We start from the raw sequence: 19,036 nt of genomic DNA, 5'->3' as shown, positions 1-19,036 counted from the left end.
AACACCATTCCCATCGTGGAGCATGGTGGTAGCAGCATCATGCTGTGGGGATACTTCTCTGCAGCAGCACCTGGACAGCTTTTAAAGGCAGTTGGTAAAATGAATGCAGCAAAATGTAACGCAAATGTCTCTCAAAGCAGTCTCTTACAAATGTAGAAACAACTTTATTAACAGGAACCTAAAGCTTTGTCTTTGAAGCCTGAGAGGGGGCATAGCTGCAGCTCTTTCAAAGTACACGCTGTGTTCAATATGGTTCCACAAATGATGGAGACAGAGCCGGAGCTGCCACTCAGTGATAACTAATTCATACTGGGGTGAAGCTTTCTGTTTGAGCACAACCCAGAGCACACAACGGGTACACCTATGAGCACACCTTGGACATGTCGCCAGTCCATCGCGGGGCTAATGCAGAGAGACAGACAACCATCCACACTCACCAGTTAACCTAATGTGATAATTGTAGTGGAAATTTTCTGAGTACTGACTAACATAACAAAATATTGATGAAATGAACGTGTTTTTTAGCAGATAGTGTGTTATTTAGAAGCTGTGTTTCGATGCCCCATTCACTCCCGTAGTGGAAAATTCCTTAAGCACTGACTGTCTTGTTTTTGCTCACACGTACCAAAACATATCTGCACCTGCTCAGCCGTTTCTGTGAGAACCTTCTCAAGGTCCCACGGTTGTTGAGAAAACTGATAGAGACAAAACCTCCTACGAGAGGAACAAGAACCAATGAGCAGAATGTACTTGTACAACGCCTTGTTTCAAAGATAAAAACCGTCTGCAAAACTAAAACTGGGGAGAGAATCTGCGGAGTTTTTCACAGATGTTTCTTCCCCCTTCATGAACGGTTTCTGCAATAAAACTCACAAAGACAAAACCTTTGTTTTGAGATCTTTTTATTCGAAGTAGTGAAAAAATCCACTACATATTTAAAATCAACTCTTGGTCTGTTGTATTACTCCAGCTCAGTGGTAACATATTTATCTTGTGTTCTTGTAATATATGCGTGCTTCTGCAGGAAACATTACACAATAAAGTCAATGAGATGTTTTCCATTTATTCAACAATCAATATTATTTATGTCTGATGCAGTTAGTGCAAAACGAAACAAAATAATCAAATAATCTGGAATCATCAGTCAGGAGCAAACACTTACAACACTAATATTAAATTATTATATCTAAGGATGCAATGTAAAAGACGATAGGGACAAACAGCTATTAAATTGTTTTTCTACACCCCAATTCAAACACTGTTTAATATATTAGTATTTCATTAATAGCTTAAAAGATTAGATTTAAAGTTCAATGGGACACATCAAATATTATAATCACCCAGCATCACACACAAGGATATATTACTTCAAAAACTATATTTTAGATCATTTAATTAAAACCTCTTTAAATTCCTTTCAAATAATTTCTTAACACATGCAAACACATGTGAAATCAAAATTTTGTTTATTAATTGTCTGAGGCAGAAGGGGGATGTTTGGCCTTAATCTTTCCTTAAATTCTCTGTATAACAAATGGCACTTGTATTTAGCTGCAATATTGACCTTTGTAGAAAACTGCTTGACTGAGGCACCTGATGTCAGATTTTAAAATCATTGCAAGCAAGAACACCTGCAAAGTAACATTGGAACATGATACAGTGAAAACAGAGACAACAGAAAGCACGCAACACAGAACAACATTTACGTATATAACAAAAACAAGCAGGCAGCATTTCAACATTCAAGTAAATGGATATCTGAGACTAACCTCATAAATTATTAGTGGACAAAATCAAAGTTATTGTAACTACTTTCTTATTACTGCAATATTTAGATCTTAAAATCAAAAAAATGTAATTTCAGGTCTATTTTAGCGTTTTTCTACAGTACAGTACCGTTTACTCAGCATATTATGGATCTTACACATAAATAATTCACAGGTATGTTATAATATGACATTATTATCTGTGTGCTTCTGTATTTGGCACTGCACGTACCAGAGTGTAAACTGGAACGAAAGCATATAGAGATGAGGCACTCCATTACAGTCTCAGACAACAGCCTAAAACTTGTGCTAGTAGAGACACAAAAGCCATATTTACATTTTTAGAAGTGTTCCCAAATTGTACAAAATTAAAAGTTTTTAATAATTTAGCTGCCATTCCACGTGGTGGAAACGATTAGAGCTTTCTATTCCATTATAAATCTTCTCGTCGTCATCATCACAACTTCCACAAAGTCTTCATAACTATTTTCTTCATACTATCAGCTGAATTAGAACATTTGTTGTAAGTGTGAGAACACAAGGCTGCATTTATCAAAAAAAATAATAATTATGGCAATAGTTCAGCGTGGTATGGAACGGTAGGACTGTATGATATTTTTCCACTATGCTGCATAAATATTGATATAACATAAAAATGTACCACATACACATTCAATGTGCTGGAGGCTGTTCCTCAAATCACATGTAGCCTCATGAGGACAAACATTTACAGTCTGACCTTTGACCTCTGCAATGTTAGTGCAACGTTAGCCATTGAGTTAGTCAGGACTGTTGTCCTCTAGACCAGTTGTACCTCTCACAACCATTCAAGTTTTGTGCTGTTATGTGGATCTAGGTGCTTCTGTTCCATCTTTAGGAGCACCAACCTCGTCCTTAGAGTCTGCTATTGTGGATTCTGTTTCATTCTCTTTGGGGGGGAACATCCATGCCAGAGCAGCACTAGCTGTGCCGTCGCCACTCTGACGTGAGAAGCACAGGAAGATTGCCCAGACAAAGGCACAGCAGCCAGTGAAGGTAGTCCGCACGTACAGAGGCACCAAGGCAAAGTTCAGAAACTGAAAAACAGAGACTTATGTCAGGTATATTACATTATTAGGGTAGTTTATTGTGGAAAAAATAAAATTACTATTTTCTCAAATGCTAATAAATAGTCCAGTCGGTGTTCTTTAGTTCTTTATGTTTAGGTTTCAAAATTCATCATATTGTGGCAGAAAAAGAGACACCCGTTATTAAATGAACAGAAATGTAACAATGGTCACGAGAATCAAGAATGAGGTTTAATCTGAGCCTGAATCTTAAAATCGTGAAATGTGTCCGAAAGTTCTGAACCACTGAGGACCTTGAGCTTCGGTTCTCTTCTCCACACATGAACATCCATGCACACAAGCTGTGAATATTTACCTGCATGAATGGCCAGAACATGAGCCCCGTCTGACAGAGAGACAAAAAGAAAGAATTCAATTTTTTTATCTTTCAACTTCAGAGCTCAATAGAGCTCTCCTAAAAACCAAATAATACACAACAAATCAACTATTTGTATATACTGTTGATGTGCAGTTTGTATCAGTTTTCAAAATACACTGGGATCAATTCTGAATACTGGAGTGCACTCTACAGCTTCTCTGCCAGCACTTAAAGATGCTAGCAAGCAAAAGCTTCATGTTTCTGCTTCGACCCACCTTATATGTGTTCAGGAATTTTTCCCTCCAGTCTTCCAAGATGTCCTCTTTACCCTCCAAGAAACTGACACCTGCATGACACATATGGTTTGAATGATACAAAGTCTACAGACAGATACCAGCAACAACATACAATACAAATGTTCATAACTGAAACAGTGTTCCCATACCTCAGACCATATCACACAATTAACCAGTTCTAATTGCTTAAGTAATGGACAGACTCAAGACTTGCAACACAGTCTTACATTTATCTCCAAAAGGTTTCACACTTTAAATTAGGAGTTTCTGGCCACTGGTGGGTTCACCAATTGAAAAAATAGGACACCACCGGATGCAATTAAATTAACAGGCCATGTTAATGGAGATTCTTCACATACAACCCGATCTATTTTTGTATGAATGGTTAAGCCCACAATAGGTTCACTCTACCTGCTACAACCAAACACTGCAGTTAAAAACCTTACTATGGTCTGTATAATCTTCAACGAGGGAAGTAATGTGTTCAGATTTGAAAATTGTTGTCTAAACATTGTTGTTTAGATCACTACTTATTTCCTACCAGGACTCAACTTAATTCCCATACAAGGCAGTAGTTTTCAACTGCATTCAATGGGTTTTGTACTTTCAGCTTCTGCAAAACTTATGGTAGCTAACCCTAAAGAAAAACAAACAATTATGTACTCCTGCAGTTTCACTTTCAGCTTCCAGTAATAGAAACGCTATTGCAATTGCCTACTCCTTGGTGTCTTTCAGGTGACCTCTGTTAGTCAAGGTTTGTGTCACTGGACAATGAACGGCGGCTGATCTTTACACCACAAGATGAGAACACCAAGAACTTGGGTCAAGTTACAGATTGACAGATATGAGCTGCTTTAGGGTTAACCATTCACTGCCCGGGAAGCCTTCGGCGATACCGACCTGTGTAAAAGACGCTGGTAGCCAGGGGCGCTGCCGTCGTCTGGTCCAGGAAGAGCTTCTTCATCACCATCCTGGCGGAGTTCCCGGGAAATCTGCGCTCCAGGAAACGCATCCAAAAGAAGTTGAAGTTGCCATGGAAACTGAACGCGACCACTGCGACGTTGCGCGTGTGCCTCCAGTCCATTTTCTCCCTCCGCGAGAACCACTGGTGGACGAAGTCCCCTCCGGCGAACAGGCAGCCATACAGAGTAACGTTGGTGACCCACGGAAACCGGCGGACGTGTCGCAAAAACATTATTTTAGTTGCTGCTTTCAGTCTGCGTTATCAAATTTATCAGAAACGTGTTTAACCAGGTTCTAACTAAAGGTATGAATTAGCTACCTAAATTTTGCCACGGTTTCACGAGCGCCCTCTCTATCTGAAGAACCCAGCATCACAAAAAATGCTCTATATTTCCGTCCGATTTTCGATGGATAAAACTTATAAATCATGAAAGTGTATGAGTTCCCCGTGTAATTGGGCGTTTTAAAGTAGGATACTTGCTTGTCAAACACCAGCTAGCACCTTCTGTCACCCGGCACGGGACTGTCAGAGAGTCAGCCACCGGCCGGCGGTCCATCGTCTACGTACCTTTGTTACGCCCCCTTTTACGTCAAAAAACAGTGGAGCGTTGAGTGGGCGGAGCTTCACTGAAATACTTCAGCTGTCATGGCGGCTCACTGTGTCAGCTGTTAAAGCAGCTAGTATAAAGGGTCTACAGTCACTTGACAGCTCGTAAGGGACACTCGTTAAAACAAATACATCCTAATGTAACAGTTCTGCTGTCAATCTACCTGAAAAATCTCCATGAAGGTTTTATCAGCATTTCTATGAAATAACTGAAAGAGCTGTTGATTTAACTGTTTAGGAGGCTGTGGTTTGTAGTGCTATTGAATTGTATTTTGTTTTACGGAGCGTTTCTATCATTTTGACAACCCCATTTTAATCAGTGGTCTAGGTTAAATAACAGAAACATCTTTAATTCAATCCGGTTTAATAGCGCCACCATCTATATCCTCCAAAATGATTCAGTTAAATTATCACCTTTCTAACACTGTTTCAACAGAAAGTTTACTGAAAAGGGGGATTTTGTGCCAGACTGACATTCCTTTACACTGGTGTACCTAATGTTTTGATTAAGTAATAACATTAAGAAATACAGTGAATGCCTGAATAGTCAGTCTGTTGGATAGTAAAGCCTTGAATGCACTGTGATACATACAAACTGAAACTAATGAACATCCTTTTCTGTAAAACTTGAATTACAGGCCAGGTAACTGTAACCACAATTTGATAAGAAATCTGCCATAGGCTAACCCTGTCTTGTATGTTGGCCCTGGTAATTAATGACCAAATTGCAGCATTTCAAAAAATTTTAAATCCACCCATAGTAGATTTGATCATTTACATTTATTCAGCAACGAGCACAGTATGTTCACAAGTTGCAACAAGTTTCACTGAATGATTTAAGCACCGTACACAACTAATGAAAAGGCCATATGTTCAATTTTTAACACTTTCAAAGTAGACAAAACTAGTAAAATAACATTTTGTTGCATTCAACAAAAATCCATGTCATCCCTTGCAGAAGATTATGATACACATGTACACATGCAAGTTCTAAGACATACACATTCACAGCAAAGTGTACAGCAGTGTGTCGAGTATGTGATAAAACATCATATCCCACTCTCATGTGGAAGGTGCATTTGTAGAGAAAAATAAACTTTGTCATTGCAATGCAGTCTAGTCATTTGTTTTCTGTTTTAAACAATGTGTCAAAATAAATATATTTTTCACTGCTGTTGCAGCAAGTTTCACACTTATTATTTACTTATTTACTCAAGAGTGAAATGTTTTTATGTACATATTTTAGCCCATAAACTACAGATCATGCTTATAGATGCATATGTTCTCAGTTTATCATTTTCTTCCTGTCTAAAAGCAATTTTTCCCCAAGGCTCCGTGTAATGTCCAATCAGAGCTTAAAACCTGTAATCTAAGCAATCACTGACTTTGTCTGTCCTTTCCCCAGTTACACTATCAAATGCTAATGTATGGGAAGTGTTAAAATTCATTCTGCCAGTCACACAATGATTTGCTCTATTCACAACATCATCCGTTCAAGTCTGATGTGCAGGGAAACGTGAAAATTAACTTTAATTTATTCTTTGGCAAAGGTTAAGCCATGGTAGTTCATGGGCTAAAAATAACATACAGAATGTTTTAACTGAACGATATAGTAAGACAAAATGTTAATGACTTCCATTCAAAATCAAAACCATTACACAGAGTGGGACATAAACATCAACTTACTGCAAACACAGCAGTTGGTGTAAGGTGCAGCCTTCCTACCATCTCACAAGAGTGGAAATTAACTGTTGAGAGGCATAAACAGAGTCACGTCCTCTGCGCTCTCTACTGGACCAGCCAGACGAGTCAGGAAAGGTATTCAGCAGATGCATTCCAATCGAGGGTTAACTCCACATTAAGACAAAATGAACAAAAAACAGACAGTGGGTTAAAGGGTCACAGTGCTTCCATTGAGCCCAGAGGCAAATTTAGTCAGATACCATGTAAGTTCAGTGAAAGATAGGAGTGGGCCTCTATGACTGGACAGCCGTCTCCCAGTCTCCCCTCTCAGTCCTGTGGAAGAGCTGTGGTTGAGCCCCAGGGAACAGGCTGTCAGAGTTGGGGTGATCTAAAAGGAACTGGATGGTGGACTTTATGTGCTGGACAAAGTGTGGCGGCTCAGCCTTCGGAGAGGTGGACAGGTACTGGGCAAGACAGGAAAATGTCTGTCATTACAGTCCTTAGTTACACAAAGTATCTGTGTCCTAGTTAAAACTCACAGATTTTTAATCCAATTTGTTTCAGGTTACTTTACCTTTAAAATTGTATCATCATCTTGTGACAACCAGAAGGCAATGTCCAGATGTGGAGACCACCTGCATGGGTCAATTTTAACAAGTCCCCGGCTTGAGTCATATATCTCAACCATCTGCAAATGAAAACAGTTATTTTATTTGCACAGAATTTTGAATCTGTCTCCTGACTATGAGCAAAGTCTGTAATGTGGATATAAAAATAATTTTAAAAGGGACACACAGTACATGTGAATGGTGTTGAAGTTTTATAACCGATAAATCATCCAGAGATCTGAATCTGCTCTGGCAAATTATTTATGACAGATCTATCTTTAATATTTTTTTGACAATTAACCCAACAAATTATCAATCCGTGAAGCCAAAAACAGGTCAGCTGACTATGAATATAATAGGTAGTACAACACAAGTAGAAATTTTGTATACACATGTGTATATGCATTTTATTCTTACACAGAAAAGAACATGCCATATTCCAAAGTACCTGTCCTCCAGTGAAGGTTCGTGCTGATCGCAGCTGCTCTGCAGGGCCTTTATGAGGGAATAAGGCTGGAAACACATCCCCTGTTTTAACATTTACTCCTGTGAACAATCAAATATGCGATATATTAGAAGTCAAATACCATGAAAACATTGCATTCTTTCTCTGTAGCATATTTATTACTTACCTATTCCATATACAGCAGGTTTATGAGTTCCATTAACAACAGTGTCGTTCATTTCTACAAGAACAGAAAACTTAATTAGATAAAAGCTTGACTGGCAGAAGACTTGTCAACGGTACAATATGATTTAAAACAGGTATCAATGTTACCTGTGATGCAACATGTTTCCAAATGAATATCCTCTTTCTGTTTCTGGAAGGCTGCTGCAAGGTGAAATAGTAATTTGAGTTTTGCAAAGCTCAAAAGCAGTCAGAATAATGTCACAGTGCAACTTTGCTGTCACTATACCGAGTATGTTAAGGCTGAGTTTATGAGATGTTTTCAACTCATCGTTAAATCCGCCGACAAGATGGAGCTCAAGTCTGCATGATGGAAAGGAGAGTAATCGTTTCAAAAAAAAATCTGCTCCAAACTGAGCAAGGTGCGGTTTTGCCATTTTTGGATGTGTGTGTCATACCTGCCATCCTTACAGACGTTACTCAGCGATGCAACAGCTTTCACGAGGAGTGGGACTTCAGACCAGGTGCTGGAACCATCACAGTGGGCTAAGCAAGCAGCCCCACTTCCTATAATACAATTAAACAGGTAATGTAGTTCATCCAACTTCATACTAAGGGAACTGAAGCACATGGTATAAATCTAGTAAAAAGAAATGTACCGGTGTGTCGCAGCACGACCAAATGGCAGGTGGTGGCATCGTCTGATCCAATGACTGAAACACTATCTGTGACGGAAAGCATGTTGTTATAACAGCCCAAAAGGTTGATTTGGAGTAAAAGACAAACAAAAACAATTGCTAAATTTAATTCCAAATAGTCCCATTGTTAAGTTCCCTGAAAAAGTCCTCTCATGAAGTAAGCAACACAAACAGCCCTATGTGCTGCTCAAGAAATGCGCCTCCCACATCTCTATACGACTTGCTACAACTACTCTCCCAAGTCCTTGTTCTCCTGAATATGACTAGAAAACGGAAACAAGTGTGTTCAACAATCTGCTCCAGGCATGGTAGTATGCAGGTAGGTTACATCCATCATGAAGCAACACACATGCTACCAAACCTTTTGAAAACCCATGTTGTGGTTATGCAGTTTACTGAGGCATCTCAGGTGAAGGAATGTACTGGCTATCCTTGAATCTGAGGGACTGTGACTAAATTGAAAGTGCAGTTTATTGTCTGAAGATGTTGCAAGATGTCATAGCAAAACAATGAATTTGAGTTGTAAAGGTTGTGATGAAAGCTTCAATGCGTGGAGAACATTTGTCCAGTCTTTTGTATAAGTAAGTCTTTCAAAAAGGCAAACTGATAAACACCAGAAAAGGTGGAAAAGGGCTTTACTGCACATGTGATAGCCATCTACTGATCTGTTCCCATCATGTAACTTTACTTACTGTCTGCTGGTGTAGTTGCAGCATACTCTCTTTGTTGGACGTACAGGAGGCACTTTGGATCGACATCAACAAGGGGCTTGGAGCGAAATGTTCTTGCATGTTCCTGTGGCATAATAGTGAAATGTTTTATTTTACAAAACTGTAAATAGTTTCTTTGCAGCAACAAAATCAATACAGTAAAAAATATATTGTAATATATTTTTTTTTTTTTAACTTGGCTACTATTAAAGATTTAGCCCTAAACTTCAGAATCAAATTATTAACTGGCAATTTAATTTAATGGGTTGGCTGTCATAAAGATATGACACTTTGTCTCTCTTCTTGTAATTAAATGACTCAGAGGAAACAACCATTTTCGCTATTGGACTAGATGCCTGTCTGTCATAAAGTTGGTAATTATATAAAACACTCTTAACTGGTCTGTATAGCTCATCTAAAAGCTAAATGTAGCCACGATTTCTGAAAACAAACCTGTAAATGTGGATATTTGTCGAACAGTTCCGCTGTCGATCTTATGCGGTCCGGTTCTCTATTTTGAATCAACAAAGGCATTTCCTTAAGCAAGGTCCACTTTAAAATGCAACTAGTTTCCTACAACTACTACTCCAAAAAACACCAGGTTCATAATTTGACAGCCACTTATTTCATACTACACACACCAGCCCATCGGGTCAATCTGTCGGCTTGAACTTCCTGGAACAAGAAGAAGAAGCTCTTCTTCTTCGTTTTTCAACCAGGTGAAACATTACCGCCACCTATTGGTGTCTCACAAAGTTCTTATGTTATTGTATCAGTTCAAGATATTTTAAATGAATCAATATATAATTAAAATAACATTTTCACAAGGATTTGGAGCTATTATTTTAAAACTAAAGCTAACTGTGTCACTGTAAACTAACAGATGTGTCTCTCCAGCGTGTCAGAGTGTTAAACAGCGCCACTGTTGTTTTCTGTAGTTTAAACCAAACAGCCGATGTGTTGTTTACACGAGCCACATTCACTATTGTAACTTACGGAAGCTGCGTGCGTAGTGACGCTCCAGAAGAAACGACGCTACGTAAACGTACTAGCTGAAGTTACGTCAGTAAAGAGGGCAGGGAGGGAAGGAGCTTACAACAATTGATTAAGAAACACTATTTAGGGATATTTAAATGCAATATACATTAAATAGTAAAGCAACAGATTTCTTTATTTGTTTGCTTGCATAAAGTGCACTTACTCTGCAGTTTATTATTAAGACGAACAAACGGCTGCCAAACGGTCAAGCTAACGTACAGCAGAGAGGAAGAGTCTTTATCGCCAACATGAGAGGAGGTTCGTCCTACGGAGACAGAGACAGGGATCGTGGACGAGACAGGCAAGTTCTTAGTCCACGTGTGGAAACAACACACTTTTAGCGCAATAACGACGTTACATATAATTTATGAAAATAACAGGAAGTTTGAGCTAAGGCCGTGGGCGATATAAGAGTAAAGCACTCATTAGAGGGGATTCAGATTTGCTCCAGTTTGTTGTATCTGTACAAAACATTATATCTAATCTATGACCGAGCATTTACATCAATGCGATATCAACATAAAGTTCACCATTAAAGTGCATGGGGCCACTGTAACGGTCATGTCAACAAAGCAAATCGTCGATGGAGTACCACTTCGGCCTGATGGTGGCTCTGGAGGGTCACTACGAGTTACACAGTAAATCTGTGTTGTTATTTATTTTTTGTTTAATCCAGATCCAGCCCACTACCCAGAGAGTGCTCACTACTCTTTGCGTACACTTATGTGTACTTAAATATAACTAAAATAATAAATTAATATCAATAGTATAATTAAAATAAGTCTCTTTAATTACACATAGGACATTAACTTGTGTAAACTGAACATAACGTGCATATGTGGACAGATGAAGTGCAGTCGGCATCTTTAATTTCCACATGAGGCACCTTGTCGACTTAATTAACTTAACTTGGCATGACGAAAGAAAACCCCAAGTCCAAAATCTAGACAAGATGGCTGCAGCCTGCTAAGCCAAACCCAAAAACCTTATTATCTCTTGACCAGGCCCCGGTTTGGGACCATGAGTGGTCGCGGTGGACCCCCACCTATGAAGTTTGGAAACCCAGGAGAACGTCTCCGCAAGAAGAGGTGGAACTTGGACGAGCTGCCTAAATTTGAGAAGAACTTCTACACTGAACATCCTGAGGTCCAACGCTTGAGTCAGGTAAATCTTTAGGATGATGATTTAAATGATTCAATCATTTGCTTAGACTTTACACACTTAAACAATCACTCTTTACCAGAACAACATAATCTTAATAAAGGATGATATCGTTTGCATAATTAGATTTATTCATGTAGGTTATAAATTTCAGATGTTCCTGTTTTAGTTGATTCATGTTCTCCTCGTCATAATGACTCTGTTTATTCCTGATAAATTTACTATTGCTACCATTTTGCTTTTTTAATATTTTCAAGCAAATATCTGTCCATATCTTCAGTTTATTCACATTGTAAATGAGGCCTCTCCTTCAAGTTATCGGTACGATCCTCTAAAAAATGTATCAACACCATCTCCACGTATTCACTTTCTCTCTTTTGGTGTCCAGTACGACGTGGATGAGTTTCGCAGAAAGAAGGAGATCACCATCAGAGGCTCGGGCTGCCCAAAGGCTGTCACCGCTTTTCATCAGGCACATTTTCCTCGTCAGTCAATTTAATATTATTCATCCGATAATGTTGCCGCAATTAAACTTTAGGATACATCAGTCAAGTATCTAATGACTTTAGAATTTCATTGGTTTGATTTGAAGCTTTGTATGAGATACATTTAAAACAAAAATAGCAATAAAACTAGTTTCAACGGCCAGTTGCCATGTCTGTAAAATGTGTTTTACACAGACTAGAAGGACATTTACAGGAACCAAATAATTTATAGTGGTTTCCTTTTGTTTTACTTAGTGACAGATGCAAACTAAAGAATCAGCCCAGCAGTAAAACTGTGGCATTAATGTTCTCGCTCTTCTTTTTGGCAGAGTATGTGATGGATGTGCTGATGCAACAGAACTTCAAGGAGCCCACGGCCATCCAGTCTCAGGGATTTCCTTTGGCCCTGAGTGGCAGAGACATGGTGGGGATTGCACAGACTGGCTCTGGAAAGACACTGGCTGTAAGGATTCGTCTCCGTCTTGCATGAACATGATACATTTTTGAAAACTTTATTTAAAAAAACTGACAACTATCGTTTCACACAGCAGGGTGTTACTGAAAATGTAGTAGAAAATATGAATAGAATCACATATACTGTAAATGAAATGCAACATAGTCAAGAACAAAAGCTTCATGAATCACAGGACAACTACAGAAGGACAAATTCATCTAATTTCAAATATGTAAAACTCAAAATTAGATAGGTCATTCTTTGAAACATTGCATGGTTTTCCCATGAATGATCTAAATGCCTTTGTGTCTTTTTGTTATCTTCAGTATCTTCTTCCTGCTATCGTGCACATCAACCACCAACCCTATCTGGAGAGGGGAGATGGGCCAATTGTAAGTGATGTTAAATAGGGTTTTATGTAAATCATGAAATCTTGGTGTGGACATACTGTCTGTATAACCTTCCTTATTTCTCATCCTCCCCTCTTTAAAGTGTCTGGTGCTCGCTCCGACCAGAGAGCTGGCCCAGCAAGTTCAACAGGTTGCATATGAGTACGGCAAGTCTTCCCGTATCAAAAGCACCTGTGTCTATGGTGGAGCACCAAAAGGACCACAGATTCGAGACCTTGAGAGGGGTGGGTATGATTGTAGATGGACACATGCAGTGGCTTAATCAAAACTTCTGTATGAAAAATTCTGTTCGCTGTATCCCATAGTTTCCATAGCTACATCCTGGTATTTTACTTAATTTACTTGTTTGTGTGTCCCTTATTTTATTTTTTTATTTCTGAAGGTGTTGAGATCTGCATCGCCACACCTGGTCGCCTCATTGACTTCTTGGAGGCGGGGAAGACCAACCTGCGTCGCTGCACCTATCTAGTCCTGGATGAAGCTGACCGCATGCTGGACATGGGCTTTGAGCCACAGATTCGTAAGATAGTTGAACAAATCAGGGTAGGATGAAGGCTCAGTTACTACAACTACTACTATAAATATTATACTATTGTTTTATGAATGTAGAAGCATTTTCCAGTTAAAACAGTAACATTGTTTTCCTTTCTCTCCGTCTCTTAGCCTGACAGACAGACTCTGATGTGGAGTGCGACCTGGCCAAAGGAGGTTCGCCAGCTTGCAGAGGACTTCCTGAGGGATTACGTCCAAATTAATATCGGTGCTCTGGAGCTCAGTGCCAACCACAACATCCTGCAGATAGTCGATGTCTGCATGGAGACTGAAAAGGACAACAAGTAAGGACAGCCTGTGAGAAAATAACTGACCTCCATCAATAAAATGATTTCATGTCACAGTCATTTCATTAACTGCAGTAGTATTATTACAGAGTATGAGTACTGTCAATGTGTTACAAGTATCTCTCGCTGTTGACAGACTTATTCAGCTGATGGAGGAGATAATGGCTGAAAAGGAGAACAAAACCATCATCTTTGTGGAGACAAAGAAACGTTGTGATGATCTTACAAGGAGGATGAGGCGCGACGGGTAAGGAAAAACTTTTATGACTTGTCTGTATGTGTATATATATATATTTCTAGGATGCGTTCTGTGAATATTTAATTGAAGATGTCCATTTGATTTTGCCTTGTTGCTTAAATGGTTTTATTGTCTAGATGGCCAGCCATGTGTATCCATGGAGACAAGAGCCAACCAGAAAGGGACTGGGTACTCACAGGTAAGAATGCATGACATACCGTACAATGATTAAATATTGTTTATTGTGGATACATCTCTTGCCTTAATGCTATTTGTCTCCCAACTATAGCTAGTAGTTTAAACATTAAGCAGGAGGACAATCATTTATATCCTACTCGTCTTATATTTTCATGTAATTCCACAGAATTTCGGAGTGGCAAAGCCCCCATACTGATAGCAACTGATGTTGCCTCTCGTGGTCTGGGTATGTCTCATCACTTATATTGTTAATGCTGTCAATGTATAATTTTTCAAGTAATTGTTTCTCATCTTTTCTCTGCTATGTCTTGACTTACTCCTGTAAAAAATAGTAATAATAATAATCTGTTGAATAGAAGAATGAAATAACACAAACAAAGAGCCAGCACGTGGGTTTAAATTAAACTTTGCTTGCTTTGTAAATCATTTTGACCAACAGTTAAATGTTGTGTTCCCTAGACCAGCTATAACAAGCAAGTTTAAGGAACAACTCTTTTTTTTAATTAGCGATAAAAATAAATCAAACAGCATCATAACAAAAAAAGTATACATTTCTTGCAGAATTATCTTCTGGTGATGTTGAAACTGTTTTAATATCTTGCTAGGACTTTTCACAGTATACGACTCTAATAAAATATACCAATGCTAGTCTGGGACTGGTTGTGCCGGCTGGACGTAAAAAAGTTGAGTGTAAGCCCAATGTCGGGCTGCGTCCCACCTTGTGGTAAATATTTATACTGACACCATCTACATCTACAAATAGGTGCAGCTATGTTGAGAAAGGAAGATGCGCGTCCACGCTGAAACATTCTAGCACAGCGACATCTGTCATGTTACTATGGTTACTTACACTTAAAGAAATAGATGACTGCTGAGGCTGCATCGTACACAGCCTGAACACTTGCTCCATATGCTGCGTATCTAGTGGATGGGTGCAGTCTCTCATTTACTTTTACACCTGAATGCCCGCTCGTCATGATGTCTTTATATCAAGTCGTGCCATTGAATCAGTGTTTTCCTTTTCACCATGAAACCTGCTCAAGACTTTTCACTTCACAGCTGACTGTGGTTAAGATTTAATCTCAGATAAAACCTAGATGCTGTAATGGGTATTAACGCTACATATGGCTTTACCCACATTTTACACCCAGCCTACTCTTACTACCAGGGCCACGTCCAGCTGGTGCAACTGGCCCAGAAGTGTGAAAAAAAGGCAGAAGGTATAATAAGTGATGCACAATGATATAACTCAACATACGGTACTGAAGCACCCTTCAATTTATTATAGCCTGACAGTCTAATGGACTGTGATGTCCACTATGGAGGCTACACGCCTTCTGGTCCACTGGGTTTATAGTCTGTTTCTTGTTACTGCAGTTAAAAAGCTTCCTTCAAGCGGGGCTCTTTGGCACGCTGCCTGAAAGGAGGGGTGTGTGGGGCAGAAGCTCCTGTGCACCTTTCTTATGTCTCCTTTGTGTTGTCAGTACAAATTTACTGATGATGGTGCTCATATTATATTTTTCTCCACACATTAGATTGTAAATCATATAGCATTCATATCATTCTGCAAAATGGCATTTTGTTTTGCAGATACATATATATATAGACGTTGTGTCATGTCCACTGAGACATCAAGAAGGCTAACATGACTCGTTTGACATCTTATTGTTGAAAGGATCATCTGAGAAGGGGGGAGAAGTGAAGTGTCTTAACTTGCCAAAATTCCCATGACTATATCCTTGTTCTCTTTTCCCCTCTTCTCCTCTCAGGGTTTGGCAGCACACGGCAGCTGTAACAGTCTGCGCTGCTGTCACTGCCCCCTCAGTCACGTTTAAGTAGAAGCTTTGTTAGTTCTAGAGGGATTAAAGCCCCTTTTATTCTTTTCGGCAAAATAAGATCCCCCCTGCCCAGTGTTGTCAGAGTTTGTTAATCCGACGAGCCTTCCTTGGGAGCAGCCTGAGGTTCCTGTATGTCTGCCCGTCGGTTCGTCCCAAAAAAAAAAGCAGACAGACAGGGGAGAGAGACTTAGACGGGCTCGTCTGGATCCAGTCCTGGCCAGGGTCTGAGGAGGGTCCTGCAATGCGGCGAGAGAGCAACAGAACCAGCCGTTGTGTACGTGTGTCTCTTGAGGTTTAACGGTTCTGCTCCCGTCTGACGTTGTTGGTGGGAGCAGAAGGCGAGGGATGAATCCTGTCTCCCTCTCCCTCAGCACCCTCCCTGTGAACCAGGACTGATCAGGGGGGACTGACTACCTTTGTAAAAACAACATGAAAGGGGTAAGTACCTCACCACCCCTTTGCTTTAACTCCTCCACAATACACAGGTACTGCCTTCTTGCTCGATTTAAATAAGAAGATCAGTGTGTAGAAGGTTATGACTGATCGAATGACTTCCCTTTGTCATGATGAAGGGGAGAAGGGAGACTTGTTGAGCAGCAGTGCTATCAGAGCCCCACGTCTTCTGTAATGAGAAACAGACTCCTTGTCCTCACACATTTTGACTGGGAATCACATTAGTGTGAAGATTACAAAGGTTAAACATGGTTCCTCAAAACTCGGTGTCATACTCACTACATATGAAGTGAGCACAATACTCTGAAGTCACTTTCATTTAAAAGCGAATGTGGTTTAAACAAGTAATCACATGTTTAACTGAAAAGAGTTCATGGATGGGTGGATTTTTGCACAGTGTCTGGTAATGCAGGTAAGTAACGTTGTTTAGATTGTCCCAATAATTCACAATAATATCATAAATACTTTCTATACTGTACAATTAAGTCAAATCATTTTTTCTCCAGAAGCCTTTTTCCCTTTGAGGTTCTCATTTTCCTTTCCTTTCCTGCCCCCCTTTACTCTATAATCAATTGCTCTTTATCCAAAAGATGTGGAGGACATCAAGTTCGTCATCAACTATGACTATCCCAGCTCCTCTGAGGATTATGTCCATCGTATTGGACGTACTGCCCGCAGTACCAACAAGGGCACTGCCTACACCTTCTTCACCCCAGGAAACCTGCGCCAGGCCCGAGACCTTGTCCGGGTTTTGGAGGAGGCCCGGCAAGCCATCAATCCTAAACTGCTTCAGCTGGTGGACTCAGGCCGTGGAGGAGGAGGCGGTAAGAAGGACAGTTAATAATAGAATAGATGGGAAATAGATTTGAAAAATCGTGTCAAATTGTGATTTTGCTTATATTTATTCAGGTGGCAGAATGCGTTACCGCGGCAGCAACTCCAACAACCCCAACCTAATGTATCAGGAGGAGTGTGATCGACGCATGCGCTCCAGTGGAGGCGGTGGCGGTAGCAAAGACAACCGCAGCAGCTTCAGCCGTGACAGCCGCAACAGCCGTGATGGGGACCGCTCCTCGTCCTCCTACAGGGACAGAAGCAGGGATCACAGAAACAGCTTCAACTCCTCGGGGTCAGACCAGTACCAGAGCTACAGCAACAGCGGGGGCTACAGCTCCCGCAGTGGAGGCCAGTCCAGTGGAGGTGGAGGTCAGGATCAGCCTGGACAGCCGCAGGCTCAGTTTAGCCAGGCTCCTCCTCCACCATCAGGAGGGCCGCAACCTTTAATGGCCCAACAGTTTGTTCCACCACAGCCCCCACTAATGGGCTTCATGGGCCAACCTCCATATCCTTTTGCTTCTCCTCCCCCTCCTCCTCCAGGTCCCCCACCTCCTCGGAAGTAGAGTATGAGTGTTACTTGGTGTGTTCACAGTGTAATTTTGTTTTTACTCTTGTCAGGGATTTGGAAAAGCATATATCTAAGGAGGTAAGGGCTTATTTTCTATTTGTTTTGTACTTTTTAATACACCTAACATGTTGAATTTAAATTGTCATACAGAGAAAGAAATCTTGAGCTGTCACCCTTTGTGTTTTCATCTTAGATTGTCTCAACCACATACTATTAAAGAGGTAAACTCTTGTATTTTCATTCCAATCAAATGTTAAAACATTTGGTTCAACTAGTTTGTTGTCCCTTTTTAATTTACGCTGTCAGTCATCAGTGGAACTACAATTTTATTAGAAAACTAATATACAGAGGCCTCAGTGGTCTGTGGTTGACAGCGTTGATCTGCAAGAAGAATGATAAATAGATACAGTCACATTCCAGACTCATGAAGTTCAAATGATTTTATTTATTGCATTGACTTCAGGTTTGTTCGACTACACACTGAAGCAGTGCATACAAGTTTGTCAATCATCTCTCCAGTAGTTTTGATACCGTTCAACCATTTGATTAGATATTTCAGTGTACGGGGGCTATTGTATTAGATTTAGATACGCTGTCACGCATGCCTTTACTTTTCTTCTTCTGTAGCAAGTCCAAACTGAAATATTGTTTTAATAAGCAGAACATTGATTAAATTGCAGTATGTGGCTTGTTTCCTGTTTCACGCTCATCTTTTTACAGTGTTTTCTCAAATAAAACAATCAAAGCTGCATTTTGTGTTGATGACTTATTTTTTACTTTTATACATCAGGTGTATTCCCTCTACAAAACCAAAAAACAAAGCTGGAACTAAGGCAGCTGGACTTGTTTTAGTTTTCTTGAAGACGTTTCATCCCAGTAGCTTCTTCAGTTCTAACTGACTGGTGGAGAGTTTAGATTTGTACCTGCACCTGAAACTTGCATTAATAGTTAACATGCAGAGTATTCACCGGCAATTGGAGAAATTAGTTTTGTTCCTCATTTTCGTAGTCGTACTCTAAAGATCAATTTAGTGCCAGAAAACCAGTGGTGTCAGTGGGGGCCTTTGGGTCCTGTGGGTTGAGGGGAGGGGCCTCTGTGGATCATCCCACAGATACTTGATCAGTTTGTGATCT

At 40.0% G+C, this 19,036-nt stretch overlaps 3 protein-coding genes across 3 annotated transcripts; 1 reads left to right on the top strand and 2 right to left on the bottom strand.

Moving 5' to 3' along the window:
- Nucleotides 1-886: 886 nt before the first annotated feature.
- On the bottom strand, nt 887-5,111 carry LOC311507756 (mpv17-like protein). Its single transcript, XM_084572240.1, has 4 exons — nt 4,388-5,111; nt 3,467-3,537; nt 3,189-3,218; nt 887-2,842 (listed from the first exon to the last, which is right to left on the bottom strand). Exons 1-4 carry the CDS (start codon nt 4,680-4,682, stop codon nt 2,609-2,611), a joined length of 630 nt encoding a protein of 209 aa, XP_084428366.1. The 5' UTR covers nt 4,683-5,111; the 3' UTR covers nt 887-2,608.
- A 707-nt stretch (nt 5,112-5,818) lies between these two features.
- On the bottom strand, nt 5,819-10,257 carry ntan1 (N-terminal asparagine amidase). The gene is made up of 10 exons (XM_084569940.1): nt 9,838-10,257; nt 9,367-9,469; nt 8,636-8,701; nt 8,435-8,543; nt 8,266-8,339; nt 8,127-8,180; nt 7,981-8,034; nt 7,797-7,894; nt 7,315-7,428; nt 5,819-7,204 (listed from the first exon to the last, which is right to left on the bottom strand). Exons 1-10 carry the CDS (start codon nt 9,916-9,918, stop codon nt 7,034-7,036), a joined length of 924 nt encoding a protein of 307 aa, XP_084426066.1. The 5' UTR covers nt 9,919-10,257; the 3' UTR covers nt 5,819-7,033.
- Nucleotides 10,258-10,451: 194 nt separating this feature from the next.
- LOC311507478 (putative ATP-dependent RNA helicase DDX17) lies at nt 10,452-18,646 on the top strand. Its single transcript, XM_084571818.1, has 13 exons — nt 10,452-10,723; nt 11,427-11,586; nt 11,972-12,068; nt 12,398-12,531; nt 12,849-12,914; nt 13,015-13,156; nt 13,315-13,475; nt 13,596-13,768; nt 13,908-14,018; nt 14,147-14,208; nt 14,374-14,433; nt 17,089-17,322; nt 17,408-18,646. Exons 1-13 carry the CDS (start codon nt 10,671-10,673, stop codon nt 17,896-17,898), a joined length of 1,944 nt encoding a protein of 647 aa, XP_084427944.1. The 5' UTR covers nt 10,452-10,670; the 3' UTR covers nt 17,899-18,646.
- The last annotated feature ends 390 nt before the right edge of the window (nt 18,647-19,036 follow it).

The sequence above is a fragment of the Chelon labrosus genome (genome assembly GCF_963514085.1).
Source record: "Chelon labrosus genome assembly, chromosome: 2".
Taxonomy (NCBI): domain Eukaryota; kingdom Metazoa; phylum Chordata; class Actinopteri; order Mugiliformes; family Mugilidae; genus Chelon; species Chelon labrosus.
Note: the sequence above shows the minus strand (reverse complement) of the source record. Positions and strands in the feature narration are given on the sequence as shown.

Bases quoted from the DNA above. Each gene is read 5' to 3' on its own strand.
- LOC311507756 (XM_084572240.1), bottom strand. From the start codon at position 4,682: ATGTTTTTGCGACACGTCCGCCGGTTTCCGTGGGTCACCAACGTTACT. The intron at 3,538-4,387 runs GTCGGTATCGCC...TGTGTCATGCAG, and splicing joins TACCAGCGTCTTTTACACAG to GTGTCAGTTTCTTGGAGGGT. The intron at 2,843-3,188 runs GTAAATATTCAC...TCTGTTTTTCAG, and splicing joins TGTTCTGGCCATTCATGCAG to TTTCTGAACTTTGCCTTGGT.
- ntan1 (XM_084569940.1), bottom strand. From the start codon at position 9,918: ATGCCTTTGTTGATTCAAAATAGAGAACCGGACCGCATAAGATCGACA. The intron at 8,340-8,434 runs GTATGACACACA...TCCATCATGCAG, and splicing joins AACGTCTGTAAGGATGGCAG to ACTTGAGCTCCATCTTGTCG. The intron at 7,895-7,980 runs GTAAGTAATAAA...GATTGTTCACAG, and splicing joins ACCTGCTGTATATGGAATAG to GAGTAAATGTTAAAACAGGG.
- LOC311507478 (XM_084571818.1), top strand. From the start codon at position 10,671: ATGAGAGGAGGTTCGTCCTACGGAGACAGAGACAGGGATCGTGGACGA. The intron at 12,532-12,848 runs GTAAGGATTCGT...TGTTATCTTCAG, and splicing joins GCTCTGGAAAGACACTGGCT to TATCTTCTTCCTGCTATCGT. The intron at 13,157-13,314 runs GTGGGTATGATT...TTATTTCTGAAG, and splicing joins GATTCGAGACCTTGAGAGGG to GTGTTGAGATCTGCATCGCC.